Source organism: Lepidochelys kempii, chromosome 11 (assembly GCF_965140285.1).
Source record: "Lepidochelys kempii isolate rLepKem1 chromosome 11, rLepKem1.hap1, whole genome shotgun sequence".
Lineage (NCBI taxonomy): Eukaryota > Metazoa > Chordata > Testudines > Cheloniidae > Lepidochelys > Lepidochelys kempii.
This window is the reverse complement of record NC_136390.1, coordinates 11,112,749-11,136,525: the sequence shown is the minus strand read 5'-3', so window position 1 is coordinate 11,136,525 and position 23,777 is coordinate 11,112,749. Positions and strand designations below refer to the sequence as shown.

At 41.2% G+C, this 23,777-nt stretch overlaps 1 protein-coding gene across 1 annotated transcript in view; it reads left to right on the top strand.

Annotated features, from left to right (window-relative positions):
* The window catches only part of ADCY5 (adenylate cyclase 5), a 333,999-nt gene that overhangs the window by 195,484 nt on the left and 114,738 nt on the right, over nucleotides 1-23,777 (top strand). Inside the window, exon 3 of the mRNA XM_073305113.2 lies at nucleotides 813-934. Coding sequence (XP_073161214.1) covers nucleotides 813-934 — 122 coding nt within the window. The remainder of the gene's footprint in view (nucleotides 1-812; nucleotides 935-23,777) is intronic.

The window sequence follows — 23,777 nt, the reverse complement described above, 5'->3', positions numbered from 1 at the left end:
ATAAAATTTTGCAGAATTTTTAATATGGGGGGGGCAGAATTTTTAATTTTTTGGCTCAGAATGCCTTCAGGAGTGTGTGTTGTACAATTGGGCCAAATTCTCCTGCCAGTTGTATTGGTGCAACCCTTCCCTGCCATGGAGAACCCATATTGCTTGTAGTGGGGAACGTTGCCTTTGAGAGTTAGATTATGCTCCGCCTGTTACAGGGTAGTGAAGTAAAATGGGACTCTTAAACGGATTTCAGGGGAATTGGGGAATCAGTCCTGTAGCCTTACACCCAAGGGAGAACCCTGTAACGATGCATGGTTTATATAACGAGACTTCCAAGTCTACATTTTACATCGGGCTGTGTCACTCTTGCTGCCTGTGAATGCGTTCAGCTAGTAATACTGCTCTTTACAGAGCCCCGCAGTACTTTGCAGTGACTGCTGGTCTATATAATGAGGTCCTGCTGCTTTGGAGCCCCCTACTGGAATGCAAACTTGTGTACAATACAGACTCAGGCACTGAAGCAGCTGCCTCCATATGGCTCCTTAATCTGGAACAATCTGCAGCTGTGGATAGCAGATACAGTAGATCTGGGATAATGGCTAATTTATTTTCCTTTGATATTGTGTTCTTATTTTTCTGGGTGGGACAGGACCCCCGTGCCTTGATAGCAGAACCGGTTGCTGCATTTATGGAGACCATTCCTCTTGCTTTTGCTCATCAGTCACTGAACTGATGGCTTCGTTTCTCTCAGATAAGAAACAACGTGTGTTTGTTAACTGGGAAGCAGGTGTTTTAATTGGTTCATCTGTCTGACTCAACAGGAGCGGCTCCTGCTCTCTGTACTTCCTCGTCATGTTGCCATGGAGATGAAAGCCGACATTAATGCCAAACAGGAGGATATGATGTTTCATAAGATCTACATCCAGAAGCACGACAATGTCAGGTAAGAACTGCTGACTGAATCCCAGCTGGCAAGGAAAGTGGGGGGCCTTACTGAGCCCCACCTTTTAGTTCCAGAGAATTAAAGTAGCAGGTGGCAGGGACACACAATCCAAAATAAATAACAGCTAGAAAATTGAAATAAAAAGAGGCGGCAACAAACAGTGAGTTGTATGTGGGATGGGATGGAAGCATCCTCTGTATCTGCAACATCTTCCTTTCAGGAAGTAGTTTCTATGATATCCCTCTTTCAAGAACTTTTCCTGGGATCCTTCACACTTTTTAGAAAGGTGCTGGGGAGTCCCATGTTGTTTGGTTGCTTGTTTAATTATCGAGTAAACCATCCTAGTTACCTCAGCTTGCACTCCTTTCTGACTTGCAACACCTGGGTGAAAAAAGAACTGCAGAGTCTTAAAATGACTTGAATATTCATCACTAGCCTTAAACAACAAGCTTTGTAATCAGTGAGAACCAACTCCTCGCAGCTACTCCAGTAACAGACAGTGCACCAGTGTTCCACAGCTCTCTGGTCTCGCCCTTTAGAGAAAGTCCCACAAGAAACAGACACTGAATCTGTGGCAAGCAGTGCACAATCAAATACAATGTTTGTATTGCTGAGAGGAAGCCCAGTCTTGCAAGTTTCTAAGCACCGTCACTCCCATTGATTTCAAGGGGTTCTTCATCACATCATGTGTTTGGGCTTTTTGTGAGCATTGGGAGATACAGAGGCAGCTTGGCTAGTGAGAGAGGACTGGTTGGCATCAATTCATGTGTTTGGGAGAACAGAGAGGGGACGAGAAGAAATATTAATTTATCTTGACATTTTTAAAGGAGCAAATTCTGATGCCCACAGGATGTTGATGAATAATTTAATTTTTATGTGATTTATCTCTGCTGCAGTAGTAAACCTGCGTGGAGTTATTTTGGCCTTCATTGAGCCAGACTCTGAAGTGGTTTGGTAGCTCTCCTCCAGCCATGGCACTAGATAAACTAGGGAAGAAAGGTTTCAGAGTAGCAGCCATGGGTGCCACAAGTACTCCTTTTCTTTAGGGAAGAAAGCTTTCCCTTCCCTCTCATCAATGCCCCACAGGGTAGATTATATCTGTTACTCAAATGAGACTCAAATGAGACGTTGAGTTTTTCTCAACAACTTGTGTGACGTGCTTTACTACCCTGATTTGTGTTTGGTATCCAACGCAATTTATAACCTGATACTTGGTAACCAACAAATACAATTAAAATAGGTTTACTGTGTCTCTAATTTATGTACTATCCTTCTGTGATTATTAATTTATTATTATTTGTGTTACCACGGCACCTGGCAGCCCCTAGTCGTTGTGCTAGGTTCTGTACAAATACAGAACACAGAGGCAGTCCCTGCCCCAAAGAACTTGCAGTCCCATTCTTTGATTCGAGGCAGTAAAACACATTTAACCTATTGAGACTTGTCGAAGCAGTTGAAAGCAACGACAGTCTGATGTGTCTGTAGCTGTAAAAAAGCATAACAGGTGACTAGAAAATGGCAACAAATGGCAGTGTTATGGACTATTCATGTGGAAAGCCCAATGAAATCAGTGGGAGACTTTCCATTGAATTTAATGGGCTTAGATCAGGCCTCTGTTTTTGATTGTAACCTGGACATATCAAATGGTCTGGTAACTCTGATATCCATGCATGGGTAGGATGTAAGACAAAAATTTAATCAGCTATGAAAGGCTACAACCTTTAATGATGTAAAAGTAAATTATACAGCTTTGAAATGAATGCAGATTTTTATGGTAACTGGTGTAGTGATTTTAAATCAGAGACAGGATATTACATCAAAAGAGTACTTGTAACAACATGAGCTACCCCATTCTTTATGACAGGTTTCATTTTTTCCTATTCAATTTGTTTGGGAAGAGTTTGTAACTTCAGCGTGATCGGATGGTGATCACAATTTCTCTTGAAGAAAAATGACTTCTTCTCAGTACCTAAAAGTTGGCTTGATATTTGAATAGCATGTGACTAGTTGTACTAGAGCAGTGGTTCTCAAACTTGTGTACTGGTGACCCCTTTCACATAGCAAGCCTCTGAGTGCGACCCCCCCCCTTATAAATTAAAAACACTTTTTTATATATTTAACACCATTATAAATGCTGGAGGCAAAGCAGGGTTTGGGTGGAGGCTGACAGCTCGTGACCCTCCCTGTAATAACCTTGCGACCCCCTGAGGGGTCCCAACCCCCAGTTTGAGAACCCCTGTACTAGAGGAAGCAATACAGGACAACCACATATCATCATATTGGGTAGTATCCAACCAGCTTTATGTGATGTTGCAATTCCTGGATTTGGAATAGAGGACATGCAAATAAAATCATCTTTATGAAGATTTGATTGTCTTTTTAGGACAATACTTCATCTGAAATTTTGTTGGATATTATAGAAACCTTCCTCAAATAACTGGGAGCAAGCTTAACTGTTGTTTCATCTTTATTTCATTGAAACCATATAACATAAAGTTGGGCTGAGATACACTTTTCCCCCAGATATTTTATCTTCAGTACAGACTCTTCTTTAACGAACAATCAAAACTAAATTCTACCAGAGTTAAAGGATAAAATAGAATACTGAGTTCCACTAGTAATTGATAGGGTCACAATGAGCAAATAAATATAATCATTACACTTGAAATTATATAATGCTAATAGTTCTCTCTTCAACTTTAAAATCTGATTAGAATTTTTCAGATAAATCATACTTAATATGATGACTTCTTCAGCTGAGGAGGTGTAATAGCTTATGTCAAATGAGATGAGACACTAACAGATTCAAAGGAGATATTTGCTAGTCCTTGAGTAAGAGGTGCTATAAGAGATATGCACCGCCTTAACATCCAACCAGGAATTGGATTCAAAACAGAGGTCACCCTCAATCCATGGATCATGTCTTTGATATGAAATGCAGAAACCTTATTAGAGTTTCTTGAGGGTCTCTAGGCAACAAGTTAACAAAGCTAGAAACAGAGAATAGCTGACTTAATATACAGTTTGCTCTTAGTGATTTGAAACTTGTACAAGAAGTAATTACAGATGTTATTGCAGCTGCTATTAGAGGGGTTTAGAAGATTGTTCCATTTTTTTCCTGATTGTTTTCTTCCCTTTTTGGTCTATGTATTATGAAGAAGGGTCTCAAGGCAATTCTTCCCTCATGCAAAATGAGCCCCCTCAGTTCAGATAGGGTATTGTGGTATTTGATCTTGCAAGTCTTATTTTAAATTCTCTGTCAATGCTGCATCAAAACCCAATGTGTATCAGCTACAAATTATTCAGATTATCCTACAGTGCCTCCATGGATTTCTGTAATATTCCATTTTGTCTAACCCTTATCTTGCGGGCATTCGAGACAGAGGGACATGTGTAGTTCCCAAGGCTTAGAGACACTTATTTTATCATGCTGAATGTCATGTTGCTTCAACGCTCTGTCCCTCTGTCTCGAATGCCCACAAGATAAGGGTTAGACTAAATGGAATATTACAGAAATCCACGGAGGCACTGTAGGATAATCTGAATAATTTGTAGCTGATACACATTGGGTTTGATGCAGCATTGACAGATAGAGAATTTAAAGTAAGACTTGCAAGATCAGAGTCACAAACCAATAAACAAGAATCTAAAAGTTGTTTAAGATGCCAGGTTATATACATGAATCAACAATTTTAAAGGGGGAGTTTGAGCTGAAAGAGAAGAATTGATAGTCAAATGTGACCTCAAGTTGATGACCAATAGCGGGAGAGAAATAGTAACAGAGATGACAAAATCCAGTGAAGGAACCGTTGGTATAAACAGATAAAACCTTTTATTATGTTTTTAACCAAGGTTGCTAAGTAACATTAAAGGTGAAACATGCATACCAAAGAACATTACAATCCAAAAAAAAACCACAGCCCAAGGCATATGAAAACACAAAATCATCGCAGATAGAGTCTGCAGAGAACATAAAGATTGGGGGAGTGGTGAATAATGAAGAGGACAGGTCACTGACACAGAGTCGTCTGGATTGCTTGGTAAGCTGGACACAAGCAACAATATGTATTTTAATAAGGCCAAATATAAATGTATACATCTTGGAATGAAGAGTATAGGCCATATTTACAGAATTGGAGACTCTATCCTGGGAAACAGTGAATCTGAAAAAGATATGGGGGCCCTGGTGGATAGTCAGCTGAACATGAGCTCTCCGTGCGACATTGTGGCAATCCTTGGATGCATAAACAAAGGAATCTTGAGGAGTGGAGAGTTTATTTTACCTCTCTAGCTGGCACTGATGCAACTGCTGCTGGAATACCATGTCCAAGAAGGATTGGAGAAAATTCAGAGAAGAACCAGGAGAAAGATTAAAGGCCTGTAAAACATACTTTGTAGTGATAGACTTAAGGAGCTCAATTTATTTAAGTGATGAAGAGACGGTTAAGGGGTAAGTCTATAAGTATCTCCATGAGGAACCTTGTTTGATAATGGACTCTACACTTTGACCGAAGATAAAGGTAAAACAAGATTCATTGGCTGGAAGTTGAAACTACACAAATTCAGACTGGAAATAAGGTTGCAAATGTTTAACAATGAGGGGAATTAACCCCTGGAACAATTTATCAAGAGTTGTGGTGGATTCTCCAGTACTGGCAAGTTTAACATCAAGATGGGATGTTTTTTTCTAAAAGAGCTGCTCTAGTTCAAAAAGGAATTATTTCCGGGAAGTTCTGTGGTCTGTGTTGTCCAGGAAGTAAGGCTAGATGATGATCACAGTGGTCTTCCTGGCCTTAGTCTCTAGGAAGCATATTGAAGTATAGAAGTAGACAAATATAGACAAGTTGATAAATATTCAAATATCCTAACAGCTTGATCCTTTAAATAGATATACATATGTAAAAATATAACATGGCACATTCCAAAGATATCCTTCACTTTGCCCCTCTTGTTGAGTCATAGAATCATAGAATATCAGGGTTGGAAGGGACCTCAGGAGGTCATCTACTCCAACCCCCTGCTCAAAGCAGGACCAATCCCCAATTTTTGCCCCAGATCCCTAAATGGCCCCCTCAAGGATTGAACTCACAACCCTGGGTTTAGCAGGCCAATGCTCAGAGTAAATTCCTGAAAGGTGCTGAGTTGAAGGCACTCACCTTGTAGGATCAAACATTTTAGATGGTAAACTCTTCTGGTCATGGACCTTGCCTCCTCCATGTTCAGTAGAATATTAAGGACCTTATCCAAAGCCCATTGAAATCAATGGAAAGACCATCAGTCAATTTAGTGGGCTTTGACTCCAGTCTAAGCACTATCAGCAAAAGAGAGTAACTAGAAAATGCAAAGGTACAAAATAAGTATCAAGTGCCCAAATCAAATCCCTTAAGAATTTTGGAGTACATTCTGCCACATTTACTTTTGTTAATCAATATGAATAAAGGTGAAGGATTCTATATGTTAGGCCATGTCTAGACAGGAAAAATAGGTTTTGTTTTAAGCATGCTAGCGAGCATGTTTTAACTAACACCTCTTTAGACACTAGATTATATTGGGCTTCATGCCTCTTGAAAACATGTTAGCTGGTTGTGGTCGAAGCGAGAAGGGGGCCTAGATATTTCCTCAACCAGCTAACACTTTAAAAGAAAAAACGAGAGAGTGAGTGTTAAAAGCACATGCTTAAGTGCTTTGCTGAATTGATGCCTTGATTAATATGTTTTAAACCAGGAGTCTCAAGGTCCCGGCCCGCGGGCCATCTGTGGCCCAGAACCTCCCCACTGCGGCCTCTGGAGAAGAGACGCATGCAGACACGCTGCCGGCAATGTCTGCTGCAGGCGCCACCCCCTGTAGCTCCCATTGGCTGGAGGAGAGGGACAGAGATACCATCATTAGTTGCTGGGCGGAGTCAGCCAGTGAGGCAGCATCATTAGTTGCCGGGCGGAGTCAGCCAGTGAGGCAGCATCACTTTTTTCCACAATGAATATAAACAAGTCAAAATACCGAACACAACTCTCTGATGCCCACCTTGGTGCAATCCTGAAGGTTTCAACTGCTCAGTCACTGAGGCCAAACATCAACAGACTGACAGAACTGAAGTGTTGCCAGGTGTCTGGCAAACACTAAAAACTCTCTGGCAGGCAAATAATTGTATAAAGTTGTATGACAGTTTTATTATTTCTAAGAAATTTGAAATAAAAAATACAATATAGACGTTTTCTTTTCTGAACACCACCTTCAGTGACGTTATTGGCCCGCTGGGAGGATTTGAGGACTGGCACTGGCCTTTCGGTAAATGGAGTTTGAGACCCCTGTTTTGAACACTAGAGTAAACAGGTTTTAAGTGCCAGTTGAAGTCAATGGGACTTCAGTATACATTTGAAGTTAAGTGGGTGCTCAAGTATTTTGCTGAATTGGGGCCTAAAATGTGCTATGTAATTCCTTTTCAAACTCAGTCTATTTTCCTAGCCTAGACATGGCCTTATTGAAAGCAAAGGGCAAATGACTTTAGAATTAGTACATCTCCTCTACCTGAGAAGAAATGAAAAAATAAGTAAGAGTACGGGAAAAGGAGATGTGATTTGGAACAAATGACTCCTTTTACGCTAGGAGTCAGGCATGAAGTCCATTGCCTTGAGTGGGCTCAGTAAAACCTTCTCTACTGGGAATTATTCTTTACTGTGGGACCTTTTTAAAGCCTATATGTGTACCTAGAACCTTGTTGGTGGGCGCAGTGTGCAAATCAAATAAATAAAGGAATGTAACTGAAAATTAGCAGGCATGCTTTTCCCTTTAATCTGTGCAACAGTCAAGGAAAGCTTTTTGTTTGAGGTTGGAAAAATCCAACCAGTCTTGTTTGTTTTTCAGTGTTTTAAAAAGTAAAAAGATCTAAGTTCTATATTAGAGAAAGGTCATGGTGTCAAGGCAATTCAGAAACATGTTAAATCAGTGCAGGGGTCTGTGCCTGCCCATTGAATGTGGCTTCCTGTTGATGATTAATGAACAGAAACATTTCCTTCCTAGTTAATAGAAGTGGCAAACGTTTATTTATTTATTTATTTATTGTTTTCACTTGAATTTTGTAAATCATTCTCCTAACAAAACTCTTCTAGTGATCTCTCATATTAGCTAAAAGAGGCTGATCTTGTTGTCTACTGTGTTTTGGTTTACATTTGCATTTATTGATTCAAAGATGATTTTAGGATTATTCCTGTAATATCCAGCCTCTGAGAACAGTCATTCTACTAATGCTTCATAGATAGGGAAGGCAAAGTGATCTGATAATCATTGTGGAAGTAATGCAGCTGACTGCAACCATAGGTTTGATCTGAGCAGATTCAGCTCAGCCTTTTGACCTTCTGAAGCAGGTACATTGAGCTCCCTGAAGTCTGTGTGTTTAGGTCTCTTGGATGAAGCCCTTATGAGCTTCCAGGTCCTGTCTGCTCCATGTGCACCTTGTGAAGAACCTGAAGAAAAAAAGGCTTTTACCTGGTATCCTTACCCAGAAATTCTCCTAATCCTGCACCGTTTTGCAGCGCATTCTGTGTCAGTTGTCTGCCTGGCTGCTGCCTCATGCATTTTTGGTGTGTGCTTGAAGCATATGCATTTTTAGTTGATATTTACAAGATAGAGTGAACAGAATTAAAAGAGAACTAAAAGTGCAATAGTGTGTTACCATACCTAAAAATCCTGCAAGCAACTTTAGGGTTTCAGAAATATAAAATATATATATAAGTTGTTTATGAATTTTCATGAAGGATGGGCTCAGGATGCAAAATTTGGCTTATGATCACCTAAAGTTTTGAGGATATTTGGAAGCCAAGCTTTTGTTTTGTCCTGTTACAGAGAGAGAGGAGGAGCCGTTTGCTGAATTCAGATCCAGATAGTCTTCAAATTCTCTAAAGATGACTGGATCTGGAATTTTGTTGAGGACCCATCTTTAATTTTACTTAGTAGGAAAATTGTCTTCTAATGGAAAACGCTGTCTTGTAAACTGTTGTGGGAAGTTACTCTATCTGTTTTGCAATGATGCTCGACATGGAAACCTACCACATCCCTTTCTAAATGTTATTGACTGTTGATGTTTTTAGTTATTTGTATACGTTTCTTCTGCTAATCTTAATATCTCCTCCACTCCCTCCCAGATGGGTGTGGCTTTTTCACAAAAATATTCAGTTTGTCCACCTTTCCAGAAACTAACCTGTCATATAATAGTACCATGATTCTGTAAGGAATACAACTTTCACAAGTGAACCATTATTGTCCTTCCAAGTGTCTGAGAATAATTTTCCTAGAAATGAAGAGATGAGACTAATTTTCCCATGATTTTTTCCAGATATTTTAGATAATTTCCCTATGCATGTGTAACACCGACAGACCCTGGTCGTCGGGCAGGATGGAACTGGGGACCTCTGGAGCTTAGTGCATGAGCCATTACAGGACAAGCTAAAAGCCAAGTGGCTGTTAGCAGACTCATTTTATGTCTCTCTTTATGTGGTCTCAGTGCCATTAGATGGGACAGAACACCACACCCAGAAGGTGTGTGGGTTACATATTTCCCCTAGCTGAGGAAGCATGTCCCGAGCTTCATAGACTTCCCAGCTGAAATCCCAGACGAGCCCCAACTTGTAACGCCAACAGACCCTGGTCGTGGGCGTGTGGGATCGAACCCGGGACCTCTGGAGTTTCGTGCATGAGCCTCTATGGCATGTGCTAAAAACCAGCTGGCTGTTAGCTAAGGCTGTAGAGCAGACTCATTTTAGCTATCTCTTTCTCTAAGTGGTTTCTGTGCCACGAGATGAGATAGAACACCACACCCAGAAGGTGTGTAGGTTACACATGCATTGTATTAAAAGTATGTACAAGAGAAATCTTCTGTAGCTGTTGCCTAGGGCCTAGAAACACAGCTGAACAATGCGGATTCAATACATTACAGTGTAGTGGTACTCACATTATCCTGTTTGATACAATATGTAAATAAAATATATTTCTTAGGGCATATGTATGTGTCCAATATATAGGATTTTCATGAAGAAGTAAAGTGGTTCCTCTAACCTGAGTGGATAAAAGAAAGTCTGTTCAGAACCTTATTCAGGACTTCCTGGGAATGAGTTCATAGTCTTCTGTTCATTGTTATGGAAAGTAAAGTTCAGAGATTAATTTATCCACAATGAAAATATGATTTCCTGTCAATTTTGGCAGCAAGTTACTTTTCCAGACTCTCCTCTGTTAAAGTATATTTGGAGTGATGGTGGTAGTCAAGATGAAAAGATATTTTGGGTTAATATATTCTACTGCAATGTAAATGAGCAGGTTTTATGAGCTTTTATAGCGAGACTAACATTCTTCCTCCCTGAGTTATTGTATGAGAATTATCTTTGACAAATACAGAACCTTATAGAATGACTTGACCTTTCCCACGTCTGTGTGTTAAATATAAAGCCATTGTCAAATATAATCAGGAAAGGAGTTCCCAAGACCATACCAGTCACTTTTGGGGGGGGGGGTAAACAACAAGGTGAATTGTGCAATTAAATCAGTTTGTTTTTATCTTGAATGAGATAATAGCTGATCTAAAAGCACTAAAATATGCATGGATTATGATGCTGAGCTGATATTTTCCAGGTGGAAATTTAAACGTGTAGTGTTGCCTTTGCTATTTATAGTAACCCATTGCCATGATAATGGCTTAATGATATCTAGGTTTAGCCAAATATAGTAATCTCAGTACTAGAGAACAGAGTTCAGATGTCGTCTGTAAAAGAATAAAGGTTGGCAGTGTCACTTAAATTCTTCTGATGAACTGTTTAACAAAATTTATTTTAGAGATGGTATCCAGGCATGGTGAAAGTGACAATTTCCTCTTTATGTAATTCTTGTGAATTGTATATTGAACAAGATTAACCTGATGTTGTAAATTGTTTAAAATAGCTTGACAACTTGGATTATACTGTTTGCAGAAATAAAACAATGGATTCCACTCTCTGTAGGCGCTGTAAATGAGAAACATGTTTAACTACCTTTCCAATTCAATTATGTTCTAGCATCAAAACTTAAAAAAAACCCACCTTAATTATGATTAAACATGTTTTCAATTAGAGAAAATCAGTAATGTTCGACTGAGAATCAGGGTTCTTGGCTTCTAATAGCAGTTTTGCCGCTGATTTACCCTTTGTATGACTCCTCTGTAAAATGGATATAACAATCACTTACTTCACAGGTAAAGTGTGGTCCTTAGCTAATTGTTTGTACAGTTCTTTGAGATCCTAAAATGTAAGGCACTACATAATTGAAAATTATTACTTTTGGATAATAATCTTCAACTAAAATTGCTACAGATCTCAGATTTTCTTCTAGTCTCAAAGTACAATTAAAATTTTCTAGGTATCTGTTTTTTCCCCGCAAGCCTAAATGCTTCTTCTTTTAAAGGCGATATCAGTCCAAACACTATGTCACACAGCTTGGTTCTAGTTGCAGCTAGTGGATAGATTCCCATAGTATAACTTTAAATGGTTACATTGATGTTAATGCAATAGTCTGTCAACTCGGCTTGCTAATTAAAGTTATTTTCTTGGCGGCATATGTAGATTTAGCTCTTGATTTTCTGGGTTGCTAAATTACAACACCCTTCTTTTGAAACTGAATGAGTTTATAATGGGGCATATTCTATTATGTCCGGTTCAAATTGGTGCATTCTATCTATAGATAGGTTTGTCATCTGGCTGTTGTTAGTCAATAGCTCATCTGGATTTTTATTTCCGTATTTTATTCTTAAGGCAGTTGAAGCTAAGTAGAAGTGGGTTTAATTTTACCATCTTCAATAAATAAAAATACCATAGAGTGAATGTGTAATAGTCACTCCCTGGATATTTTCAGTGATTCCAAAAATAACCCATCATCTCGGCCAATGTTAATGTAGCTACTGTTTCCATGGAAAGCATCGTCACTGGGGTGAGGCTGCGCCAGTAAGTGTTTGAATATCTGCTGCCCAGTCCCTCCTCTTCCTTCAGTCTCCCAACTCTGTCAGCTTGTGTAAAGATGATGGTTTATAGTTGAAAACATGGGAGTCTTACGTCAGTCAGGAGCAGGCCCAGCAGCAGGTGTTAAACATGTCTGGATTCCGTGCGATACTCTCCATATCAGTCACAGACCAGTGCACAACTTTGGTTTCCTTTCTGGTTTTCTTCATGCCAGATGAGATGGCGGAGTGCTGAAAGGATAACAAGGGTACTAGTATTCTGCAGCCTTTCTTTTAGGGGATTCTCATCTAGTCAATGTAGGTTTTTATACTGTGCTCATCATTGTAGTATCTGAGTGCCTTCCAGTAGGGCATTAAGCAACAGGATTACATATTTATCATGTTGTTTGCATCTCCCCAGAGGGAGAAGCATGGGATTGCTATGTTCTTGTTGCGAAAGATCATTTTGCCGCCTCAAACCCAGTGCCAATACATCTGGTTTTTCAGGGCAGACCTCTTGGGTTCTTTGTGGTGATTGTGCACTCCTATGTGGTGGGGGCCTATGCTGAACTGGAAGGCTACCTTGTGAATAGGCCAGGGAGAGGCTGCATATTCAGGTCTATGTGGATCCAGTGACAGTACACAACTGTTGTAGAGGGGCTGTGCCTGCTGTTGCAGTCCGTAGACTTGAAGTTCAATTTGCACCAATTATTGAAAAACTCTAGCTTTCTCCCGACTGTCTGAGTCATCCTGTGCACTCATGATTTCTCTGAGGCATGTGATGGAGCAAACAAGAGTCTTCTGGGAAAAGATATATTAAATCTAAAATCTGCCTGTGTATTTACAGTACTCATAGTAGCTGATCTAAAATTGGCTTAAAAGTTATGGGAAACATAGGATCAAAGAGGACACTTCAAAGTAGTATTTAGTCTGCAATTTTATAGCAGTTCATCGAATTCTTCTCTACGTACCTGCTGTAATGGGGTTTACAAACCCCACACTGAGCATAGGCAGATGGGTGAGGAGCATCTTCCCTGCTTACTGCCAGTCAGACTGATCACACGCCATGCAGCGCCAGAACTGTCTGTCACGGACATATGTCCCTACAGCTGTAACCAATAAGAAACAATCCCAGCTATACAGGGGGGCCCAGGAGAACAGTGAGGGAAAGGAAGGCAGGAAGCCCTGGAACAGCAGAGGGCCAACAGCCCCACTCCAGATTATGTCTGAGAAACTGACAGGGGAACAAAAGAAGATGGCAAGCCTGGGAGCTTAAGGGTTCATAGACTCGACTGAGGTTAAGAGGTTATAGACTGGTATAATTGTAGATGAATTGAAGGGGTCCTGTTAGGAGAAAGCTGGGACCCCTAGAGAGACTGCACCAAGAGTAGTTGACACATATATACAAACATAGCTGCTCATCTTAATATAATAATAGAAGACCAAACACATGGTAACTTGCTTACAGTTTTCATCTGAGAGGCTACAGAGGTGTGTGTATGTGTGTCCACTGAATACATCCGATGACGTGACCTGTAGCTCACGAAAGCCTATGCTCAAATAAATTTGTTAGTCTCTAAGCCACAAGTACTCCTTTTCTTTTTGTGTATTAGAGCTGTATCTTGTGCTGTGATCTTGACTACTGCTGGCAACTCCTAAGGTCTTCAAAGGGGACAAAGGAGTCATCTATACTCTAAAGAACAAAATAGCAAAATAATCAGCTGTAAGGCACCCTGTTGGAGTGCATTACTTAAACATTTGTGTGGTAATGAAGACAACAACCAAAAAGTACAGAATACCAGGTGACTGCAGATCTGCAGCCCCCCAGCAGTCTAGCCACAAATAGGATGCACTTGTGATGTATAATTCACACCCTGCTATTCCAGATTTACACAGGGGTCTGTGAAGTCCCCAGGGTGATGGATAGGAGAGTGCTAGATGTTTTAATGATGAAATACTGTGGATAGAGAATTAGAGCGAATAATGAAAAGATTCTCATAGAAGTTTACAGAGAAGTATTTTAGCTCACCAAGGTTATTTAGAGTCAATTTCTTCTTCAGACTTATGAATAAATTAATTTGCAAAATAATGCAGGTCTCATTTTCTGATCACCCTAAAAATAGATCCAGGCAAATCTCAAAGGGTGCTAATTAACCAACTAGGGAGATTCCCTTTCTGCTTCCCATTATTCTCCATGGCATAATGCCAGAATAAGGATTGAATGAGGCATGTAAAATGTATCCTAATATGTTTTAAACTGTACTGCTAGGGACTAAAACTGAGCTCTCCAGTAGCTAAAGTTATACCTCAAAAGACCCATTGAAAGTTAACCAAAGACAGTACTATCTAGTTGAGCAAAATGCAGAGCAGATGGTTTAAGAGGAGGAAAAAAGAAAAGGAGTACTTGTGGCATTTAGAGACTAACCAATTTATTTGAGCATAAGCTTTCCTGAGCGAAAGCTTATGCTCAAATAAATTGGTTAGTCTCTAAGGTGCCACAAGTACTCCTTTTCTTTTTGCGAATACAGACTAACACGGCTGCTACTCTGAAACCTAAGAGGAGGAAGTTTATATCACGCTTTGGATGTATTTTTATTATTTTTATTAAATATTCTTTGTACCCCTTTTTCCATGACTGTGAGTTGGTTGAGTTCAGGATCCTGACACAGGGAAGAAAGGGAAGCAGCAGGATACGGACCATGGACTTCAGGAAAGCAGACTTCGACTCCCTCAGGGAACGGATGGGTAGGATCCCCTGGGGGACTAACATGAAGGGGAAAGGAGTCCAGGAGAGCTGGCTGTATTTCAAGGAATCCCTGTTGAGGTTACAGGGACAAACCATCCCGATGTGTCGAAAGAATAGTAAATATGGCAGGCGACCAGCTTGGCTTAACGGTGAAATCCTAGCGGATCTTAAACATAAAAAAGAGCTTACAAGAAGTGGAAGGTTGGACATATGACCAGGGAAGAGTATAAAAATATTGCTCGGGCATGTAGGAATGAAATCAGGAGGGCCAAATCTCACCTGGAGCTGCAGCTAGCGAGAGATGTCAAGAGTAACAAGAAGGGTTTCTTCAGGTATGTTGGCAACAAGAAGAAAGCCAAGGAAAGTGTGGGCCCCTTACTGAATGAGGGAGGCAACCTAGTGACAGACTATGTGGAAAAAGCTAATGTACTCAATGCTTTTTTTGCCTCTGTCTTCACAAACAAGGTCAGCTCCCAGACTGCTGCGCTGGGCATCACAACATGGGGAATAGATGGCCAGCCCTCTGTGGAGAAAGAGGTGGTTAGGGACTATTTAGAAAAGCTGGACGTGCACAAGTCCATGGGGCCGGACGAGTTGCATCCGAGACTGCTAAAGGAATTGGCGGCTGTGATTGCAGAGTCATTGGCCATTATCTTTGAAAACTCATGGCGAACGGGGGAAGGCCCGGATGACTGGAAAAAGGCTAATGTAGTGCCAATCTTTAAAAAAGGGAAGAAGGAGGATCCTGGGAACTACAGGCCAGTCAGCCTCACCTCAGTCCCCAGAAAAATCATGGAGCAGGTCCTCAAAGAATCAATCCTGATGCACTTGCATGAGAGGAAAGTGATCAGGAACAGCCAGCATGGATTCACCAAGGGAAGGTCATGCCTGACTAATCTAATCGCCTTCTATGATGAGATTACTGGTTCTGTGGATGAAGGGAAAGCAGTGGATGTATTGTTTCTTGACTTTAGCAAAGCTTTTGACACGGTCTCCCACAGTATTCTTGTCAGCAAGTTAAAGAAGTATGGGCTGGATGAATGCACTATAAGGTGGGTAGAAAGTTGGCTAGATTGTCGGGCTCAACGGATAGTGATCAATGGCTCCATGTCTAGTTGGCAGCCGGTGTCAAGTGGAGTGCCCCAGGGGTCAGTCCTGGGGCCGGTTTTGTTCAGTATCTTCATAAATGATCTGGGGGATGGTGTGGATTGCACTCTCAGCAAATTTGCGGATGATACTAAACTGGGAGGAGTGGTAGATACGCTGGAGGGCAGGGATAGTATACAGAGGGACCTAGACAAATTGGAGGATTGGGCCAAAAGAAATCTGATGAGGTTCAACAAGGACAAGTGCAGGGTCCTGCACTTAGGACGGAAGAACCCAATGCACAGCTACAGACTAGGGACCGAATGGCTAGGCAGCTGTTCTGCGGAAAAGGACCTAGGGGTGACAGTGGGCGAGAAGCTGTATATGAGTCAGCAGTGTGCCCTTGTTGCCAAGAAGGCCAATGGCATTTTGAGATGTATAAGTAGGGAGATAGCGAGCAGATGGAGGGACGTGATCGTTCCCCTCTATTCGACATTGGTGAGGCCTCATCTGGAGTACTGCGTCCAGTTTTGGGCCCCACACTACAAGAAGGATGTGGAGAAATTGGAGAGAGTCCAGCGAAGGGCAACAAAAATGATTAAGGGTCTGGAACACATGACTTATGAGGAGAGGCTGAGGGAACTGGGATTGTTTAGTCTGCAGAAGAGAAGAATGAGGGGGGATTTGATAGCTGCTTTCAACTACCTGAGAGGTGATTCCAGAGAGGATGGTTCTAGACTATTCTCAGTGGTAGAAGAGGACAGGACAAGGAGTAATGGTCTCAAGTTGCAGTGGGGGAGGTTTAGGTTGGATATTAGGAAAAACTTTTTCACTAGGAGGGTGGTGAAACACTGGAATGCATTACCTAGGGAGGTGGTAGAATCTCCTTCCTTAGAAGTTTTTAAGGTCAGGCTTGACAAAGCCCTGGCTGGGGTGATTTAATTGGGGATTGGTCCTGCTTTGAGCAGGGGGTTGGACTAGATGACCTCCTGAGGTCCCTTCCAACCCTGATATTCTATGATTCTATGATTCCAACTCTCCTTACATTACAATGAATTAATATTTGACATGGAAGTTTTTCATCCCGAAGTACATTGAACTTCACAAAATCATTTTGTTGAAGAAACAAAATACAATAAATAAACTGCCTGTGCCTTAATTTTTAACCCTTCATCAATTATTGTTGTGAAAGTTTGGTCCTGGCTGTATGTTCATCTTAGAAGAAACTGCAAGAAAGTGACTGAGCGGAGGCAAAGAGTGGGCAAAAAAAATAGGGTGGATTAGGGAGATGAGGTTGAGCAATGGGGAAAAGCACTTTAACAGAGAGACTGTGAATAAAGACAGGTTTCAGAGTAGCATAGAGGGGAAGAAAGAGATGTATCATTTCTAGGGTATCTGCCTGTGCCATTCTGTCTTGTGAAGTTGTTCTTCTACCACTGTAACATAGCATATCATTTTCTATTTGTGCATTTGCGTTTTAATTAAATCAGCACTGGAAAAATACATAGATTTAAATGACAGGAATAAGACTTTCATAAAATAAAGCTTGTTCTGAGAACCCAATGGGGCAGGTCCCTATATTTTGCTTTAAGAATCCTTGGAAGAGGGACTGTGTTAGCCCTCATTGGTCTGCTTGTGTTCTGGAAAAAGAGGGATGGCATGTTTCTTGAGACCCCTTTTTGATCCTTCAGGGTTGTACCAATTCGTAGCCTTGGCTGATACAGTATGTATGTATTTGGCAATTCAGAAAAACTCTCTAAGGCTTTCAGAAAGCACTATATAACTCTATCAGTAATGTTCACAAATGAACTCCTTTACACTTTTGAACTAAGGGCCTGAACCAAGCCCCACTCTAAGGCCTGGTCTGCACTGGGGTGAGGTGGGGGGGGAGGTTCGATCTAAGATATGCAACTTCAGCTACAAGAATAGCGTAGCTGAAGTCTACATATCTTAGATCGACTTAGAATCACTTTGTGTCCTCGTGCGTGGGATCGATGGCCACCGCTCCCCCGTCGACTCCGCTTCTGCCTCTCGCCCTGGTGGGATTCCGGAGTCGACAGCGGAGCGATCAGGGATCGATTTATCGTGTCTACACTAGACATGATAAATCGACTCGCCGAAAGATCGATCACTACCCGCCGATCCAGCGGGTAGTGTAGACATCGCCTAAGTTAGGACTTGAACCCTGGTTTCTTAAGGCCTGATTCCATTAAGGTCAGTTGCAGTTTTTCGGCACCTCTCAGGGTTATGCCATTGGAGATAAAAGGCTTGTGCGCTAACTGGTTATGCAGCATGCTCGGTCACATAAACGTAATCAGTATCACTTTGTCCATAAAAATTCTGTCTCAGCCTCTGCTTGTTGTGAGTGCTCCAACCTAAAAGAGAGTTGGATGACCAAGGCTTTATTTCATTCCCACTCCCATTCCTAATGCCCATTTGGCTCCTTTGATTCAGTAGCAATCATCTGTTGATCCACCCTAACAGCTCACTTGTTTTGTTTTTTTTAACTTTGACAGCAGAGTTCTGTGTCAAGTTTGGTAATATATTGGCACTATGTAATGCTCATTATACGGAATCTGCGGAATCTGCATTATACGGAATCTGTCCTACTAGGACAACCCCAATAATATTCTGACAATAACTTAATTTGTTATCTCCAAAGCCTGCCAGACCCATGAGTTCTGAGTGCAGAGGTACATTGGAGAGACCCTTTGTAAAATATCTTTGGGAGCATGAAGAAGACGAGAGATGGTGTTTTCAAAGAGCTGAAGGGGGAGTGTTGTAGTGGGATGGGGGTAGGGAAGAGAGGGAAAACTGCAAAACACTACATGGAAAGTGAGGAGCAGATACATTGATCATCAGCCTGGGTTGGGGTTGGGGAACAGAGAAAAGGTGAACCATGTCAGGATCTTTTAAAAGTCAATTATTAGGTGGCAAAGCAGGAGTGATTAGCAGTTTCCACATATATATTCTCATTTCTGCAGTGACTGATGATTCCCAAGAGTGCATTCATTGGGATCAATTTGTGAAGTGAAGAAAATGGAGCTTTGGCTTCTGCAGTAAGCAATTTGATAACTTGTAGCTGTAGATCAAACTGAACTCAGCAGAAACCACATAGTCATCCATAAAAATATAATAATTCTGTTGCTTTGACTTGGGATTCTGTTCAAAGCTACTGTAAATCCCAATCTCTTAAGTTTGGAGACTTTTTTTTTTTTTTTGGTGAAGAAGCACAGAGGCCTTTTGAGTATACAGTTTTTTTCTTTTTCTTGAGGAGAACCCTTACTTATATAAAATAGTAACCGGCAAATACTGCCTCAGCATGAGGAATCTTGGTTTACAGATGAAATGCCATGAACTGGTGTTTGTTTTATGAAATGGAAATGCTGGGTGGGTGGTCTATTTTTTTTAAGCTACATTACTGTATGTCATGTTGCAACTGCAACTAAATCAATGAAAAATATTTATGAATTTCTTGCAGGCATGCAAGGTCTGGAATTGCAGTTGTGTGATCTCCAAAAATGTTATTTGTCAGTTTGTGTTCATTGGAAGGATGTTTTTTGAGGTACAGTAGAATGAGAACTAACAGCTTGTCCACACGGACTCGTAATGCATAGCAAGCCAGTGTAAATCTACAGCTCTGTAGCCTGCTGTGCACTATGTTGCCACGTGGACTTTGCCACCACACGCTAAAAGTTCTGAATCGCACTTTTGCATACTGCTGCAATACACAAAGCACACGATGGAACTTTTAGTGCATGGTGGCAGGGTCTACATGGCCAGTTATTGTGCGGTGGGCTAGAGCACTGTAGATTTCCATCCCAGCTTGCTATATGCTGACTGCATAGGCAAGCCCTGAATAATATGCTCTAAAAGATTAAAGAAATAATAATCAACAGTCATTACACTAGAGTAACGACAACTAAGTGGAGACAAAGAGGGACCTAGGAAACACAGTGGGGATAGTGGTTAGCACTTTTAAGGATTAGACCAATCATCCTCAGAAAAAGAGTATCTGCCCACTCATTGTCAAAATGATGTACATTTTAAGAATAGTTCTGGATTTCTCTCTGAAAATAGATATCTAAATAACAGCAACAAGAACCCACCTTCAGATGGCTAGAAGACTTTCCAACCTGCCATACTCCACAAACCTGGAGTGATCATTGCAATCCATACATTCATCAGCTCCAGCTCAGCTATCTCCGCTCACATTACTCAGGAGGGAGTCTGCAGTCACTGAAGAAACTGCAGCTGGAGCAGAACGAAAATGTCTGCCTGCTGACAAATATAAATTGGAGCACATCACTCCAGTGCTCAGATGACTGAGCTGCCTACTCATTGAATATCACATCATCTTCCCCTCCTTGAGCAACACAGCCTCCCGAGGTGGCTGCCATCCTCAAAGATGATGAAAAACTCAACAGATAGTGTAAGGGGAGTAGAAGTGATAGCGGGAGACTGATTTTTTTCAGCACTGGCCCATGACTGTGGAACTTGCTTTCAGAAGTGAGGATGGTTATGAATCTGACCATCTTCAGGACAAAATATAAGAATCATCCCTTAGACATAGCATTCCCATGCATTTGCTCACATTCATGTTCCATTCCAGTGCACACATGCCTCATCCCTCCCCAACTCTTGACTACACTATTTAAAAAGTAAAATTTGTAATCACTAATCCTGCCTACCTCTGGTCTGGTGTGTTAAGCTACTCATGTGAATATAATTGCTGCCAGGTGCTCAGATACTGCATTGATGACGTCCTAACAGTAGCCTACAGAGCTAGTGTAATGTGCATTTGCTACTAATTTTCATCGCAAAATATTTCTCATTAAATAAAGGCCTCACATGCTTTATTTGTTATGCTTGGCATCTTTCTTGTGCTGTAGTCACATCAAATTAGAACCATTGGAATCTCTCCATCTTTCATTTGGTTAGTCTTCAAAATGTTATTCAGTTAGTGCTTGGAAACTGGAATAACAAAAAGCTGTGGAAGTACAAAAAGATCTTCTTTGTTGAGTAATGTATTCAAAATGCCACCTTTAGATGATAAACGTGGAGGCTGTGATGAGTCAGGTAAAATGCTTAGCTCTAGATTCTATTGTAATTAAAAACTCTGGGATTCATGTGGCTATAGCCTTACTTTTAGTCTTTGGTCTCCATATGATCAGTTGGAAAAGATAAGATTCAGTGCTTATTAAATCCCTGACTAGCACTTTCATTAGTGTTTATTAGATCACTGTGTTTTGCTTAAATATATAAATAAAATTAAAGCTCTTATGTGGTTTATTTAATTCTTCCTTTGTGTTCCTTCACATGCTTTTGGATTATTCTCCCTAAAGACCTAGGAAAACTATTTCTACTAATAGTAAGCCCTGATAGAGCTCCTAGTAAAAACCTAAAGAGCATTTGACATTGGTTGTTCATGGATCATATCTCATAGCTTTGTAGTTTTTCAATTAACCTGTGTCAAATACTGAATTTATATTATTACAGATAATTGAATAAAAAATCCTATGTCATTTTGTTAGGATACTGTCATTTAGAGAGCAGGAAAATATTTCTTTGCATGTGTTTTAGCATTTTACACTTTCAAAACACCATGCTAATATTAACCCCTCTGAGAGGTAGTAAGAATTATCTCCATTTTGTGGATGGGGAAAGGGAGAGACAGAGGATGTGATGGTGATTTGTCTAATGTTAATTAGTGACTCAGTAGGAGAAGCAGATTAGAACTCAGGAGAGACGGATTAGAACTCAGAAGTTCCTGCTCCCCCTCACGTGTTCTAACCATTAGACCTTGCTGCCTCTGATAAGTACATTGCAAAGTAATTATGTTTTAGTAACAAGGGAGAGATGTTCTCACACTTTGAATTGAGGATTAGCTCTTTTTTACAATTATCACCCTTGTCTGTATTGGGAATGAGCTTCAATTTCAGCCACTGGTGTGGCTACATATATTGCAGACAAGGAAAGCCCTGATTTGAATCATTGGAAGTTACCTTCGCTTGAAAACGAGGTAAGCTGCATTAGGGCAAACTGCGGTTTTCCTAGTCTGTCTATAGTAGAAACTTGTTACCAGCACAGCTACACTGATGGCTGAAACCGAGGTTAATTCCCTATGCAAAGAAGCCCATAAAAACACAGAACATAAAAGTGTGTGTGTCTGTGTGTCTTCCCTAAGGGTATACAAGGCCCAAACTGTCTTAGCTGGCAGCTCTACATGCCTGCCAGTTATAATTTGGCAAGAGTCCTGCACCAGGCAGCACCAATGTGTTAAAGACGTTCCTTATCTATAGTATCAAATGTATCTCTTCTTATGACACCTTCTGGCTTGGGTTAGAGTGATCCCTGTCTCCTCCTCTCCAAATGAATCATCAGTCAAATATGTTTATGGGATGTTATCATGAGGTCCAGAAAATTCAGTGTGACTTGATAAATGGGATGTGGTAACATTACTGAGCCTCACTTGATTAACTACAGTTCATGTTAACTACCAGGGAAGGGCTCTGAGAGGGGTATATGTGCCTCAGGAATATCTTGAACACTGTTCATTTTGGCTGGTACCATATGTTCCATTTTAAAGGTCTTGTTTGCTGCCTTAAGCAGTATTTTTTTTTTGTGGTGTATGGATTGGGAAAACTCTTCTACAGTGAATGGCTTCCAAGTTGGGCTGCAGTTGCAGTTTGTTGTGTTGTAGCTGTGACGCTATAAATAAAGTTATTAGCATCTGTATGTAAATGGGTTTCTATTTTTGTTTACTGCATTGTTTGTAAAAACTAGGGCAGTTATTCAATAGGAATCATCTGCTGTTTAGCACTGAGCCCACCCACAATTGAGCCTGTGTTGGTTTTTATTTTTGCAGTTGCTTTAAGAAATTAGCTGCTCTGAAAGTTACTTCATTGTGCCGGAGAAGAAACGGATTAGCTGTGCTAAGCATTCCTGGGCTTCTAGAGTGTTATGGTGCTTCAGAACAGAGAATCACTTCTTGATAGAGAAAACTGCAGTGCAAACATCAAATACCACAGTTCCTGTTCAGCTTAGCGTGTGTTTTTCAAGTTTCATTTTGTGCAGAGAGGATACCAGTATATTTCAGAATAGTGTTACACTGTCTTGCCTTTTTTTTCTTCATTCTTCCCAATAGATGTTTATTGGGGCTCTTAAAAACAAATTTTTAAAAGGTGCTGGATTGATAGCCTTGGGTCTCGTTTACACTAAAAAGTTATATCACTTTAACTATACTGGTATAGTTACAGTGATACCAGTGGTCCCTCTAGTTTTTTACATCCATGTGCAGAATGAATTTTGATATTTGCATCAATATGGAAGTGATGTATGATGGGGGTGGGGCCCAAGGGTTCGGAGTGTGGGAGGGAGCTCAGGGCTAGGGCAGAGGGTTGGGTTTGGAGTGCGGGGGTGTGAGGGCTCTGTCTGGGGGTGTAGGCTCTGGAGTGGGGCTGGGGATTAGGGGTTTGGGGGTGTAGGCTGCCCTGGGGCTTCAGCAGGGCGAGAGGACTCACCCCAGCCCTCTCTCGCCGCGCAGCCTGGGGCTGTGGGAGAGCACCTCTCCCTGGCTGCGGCAGCTCCAGAGCTGGGTCTGGGGGAGATGTGACTCTCCCCAGCAATGGCAGCTCAGGGGCTGGGGCTCCCCACCACAGCCCTGCGTGCCCCAACTGGCTCCCTGCCAATCCCCAATCTCTCTCCTCTCCAGTTCCCTGTAGCTGCGTGCCTGCGCGGCCCTTGATAGCCTGCTGCACGGCCACAAAGCTTAAAGGGAGCTTAGAGAGATACGCCCCCTAGAGTGGATGCAGTTATGTTGGATTTACTGCTCTATACCAGCATAGTGATTCTCGTTCAGGACGTGGAGTAAGCCACACCACTATATACCACTTTTATACTGGTATAACTGCATCCATCCTAGGGATTGTACCAGTATAACTATATTGATTTAAAAAAGGTTACATTCCAACAATCATAGGTGTACAACCACACAACTTCCCAGTGTGGACCAGTGACACAAGTCCTATATGCTCCAGAATAGGTGCAGCACCAAAAGC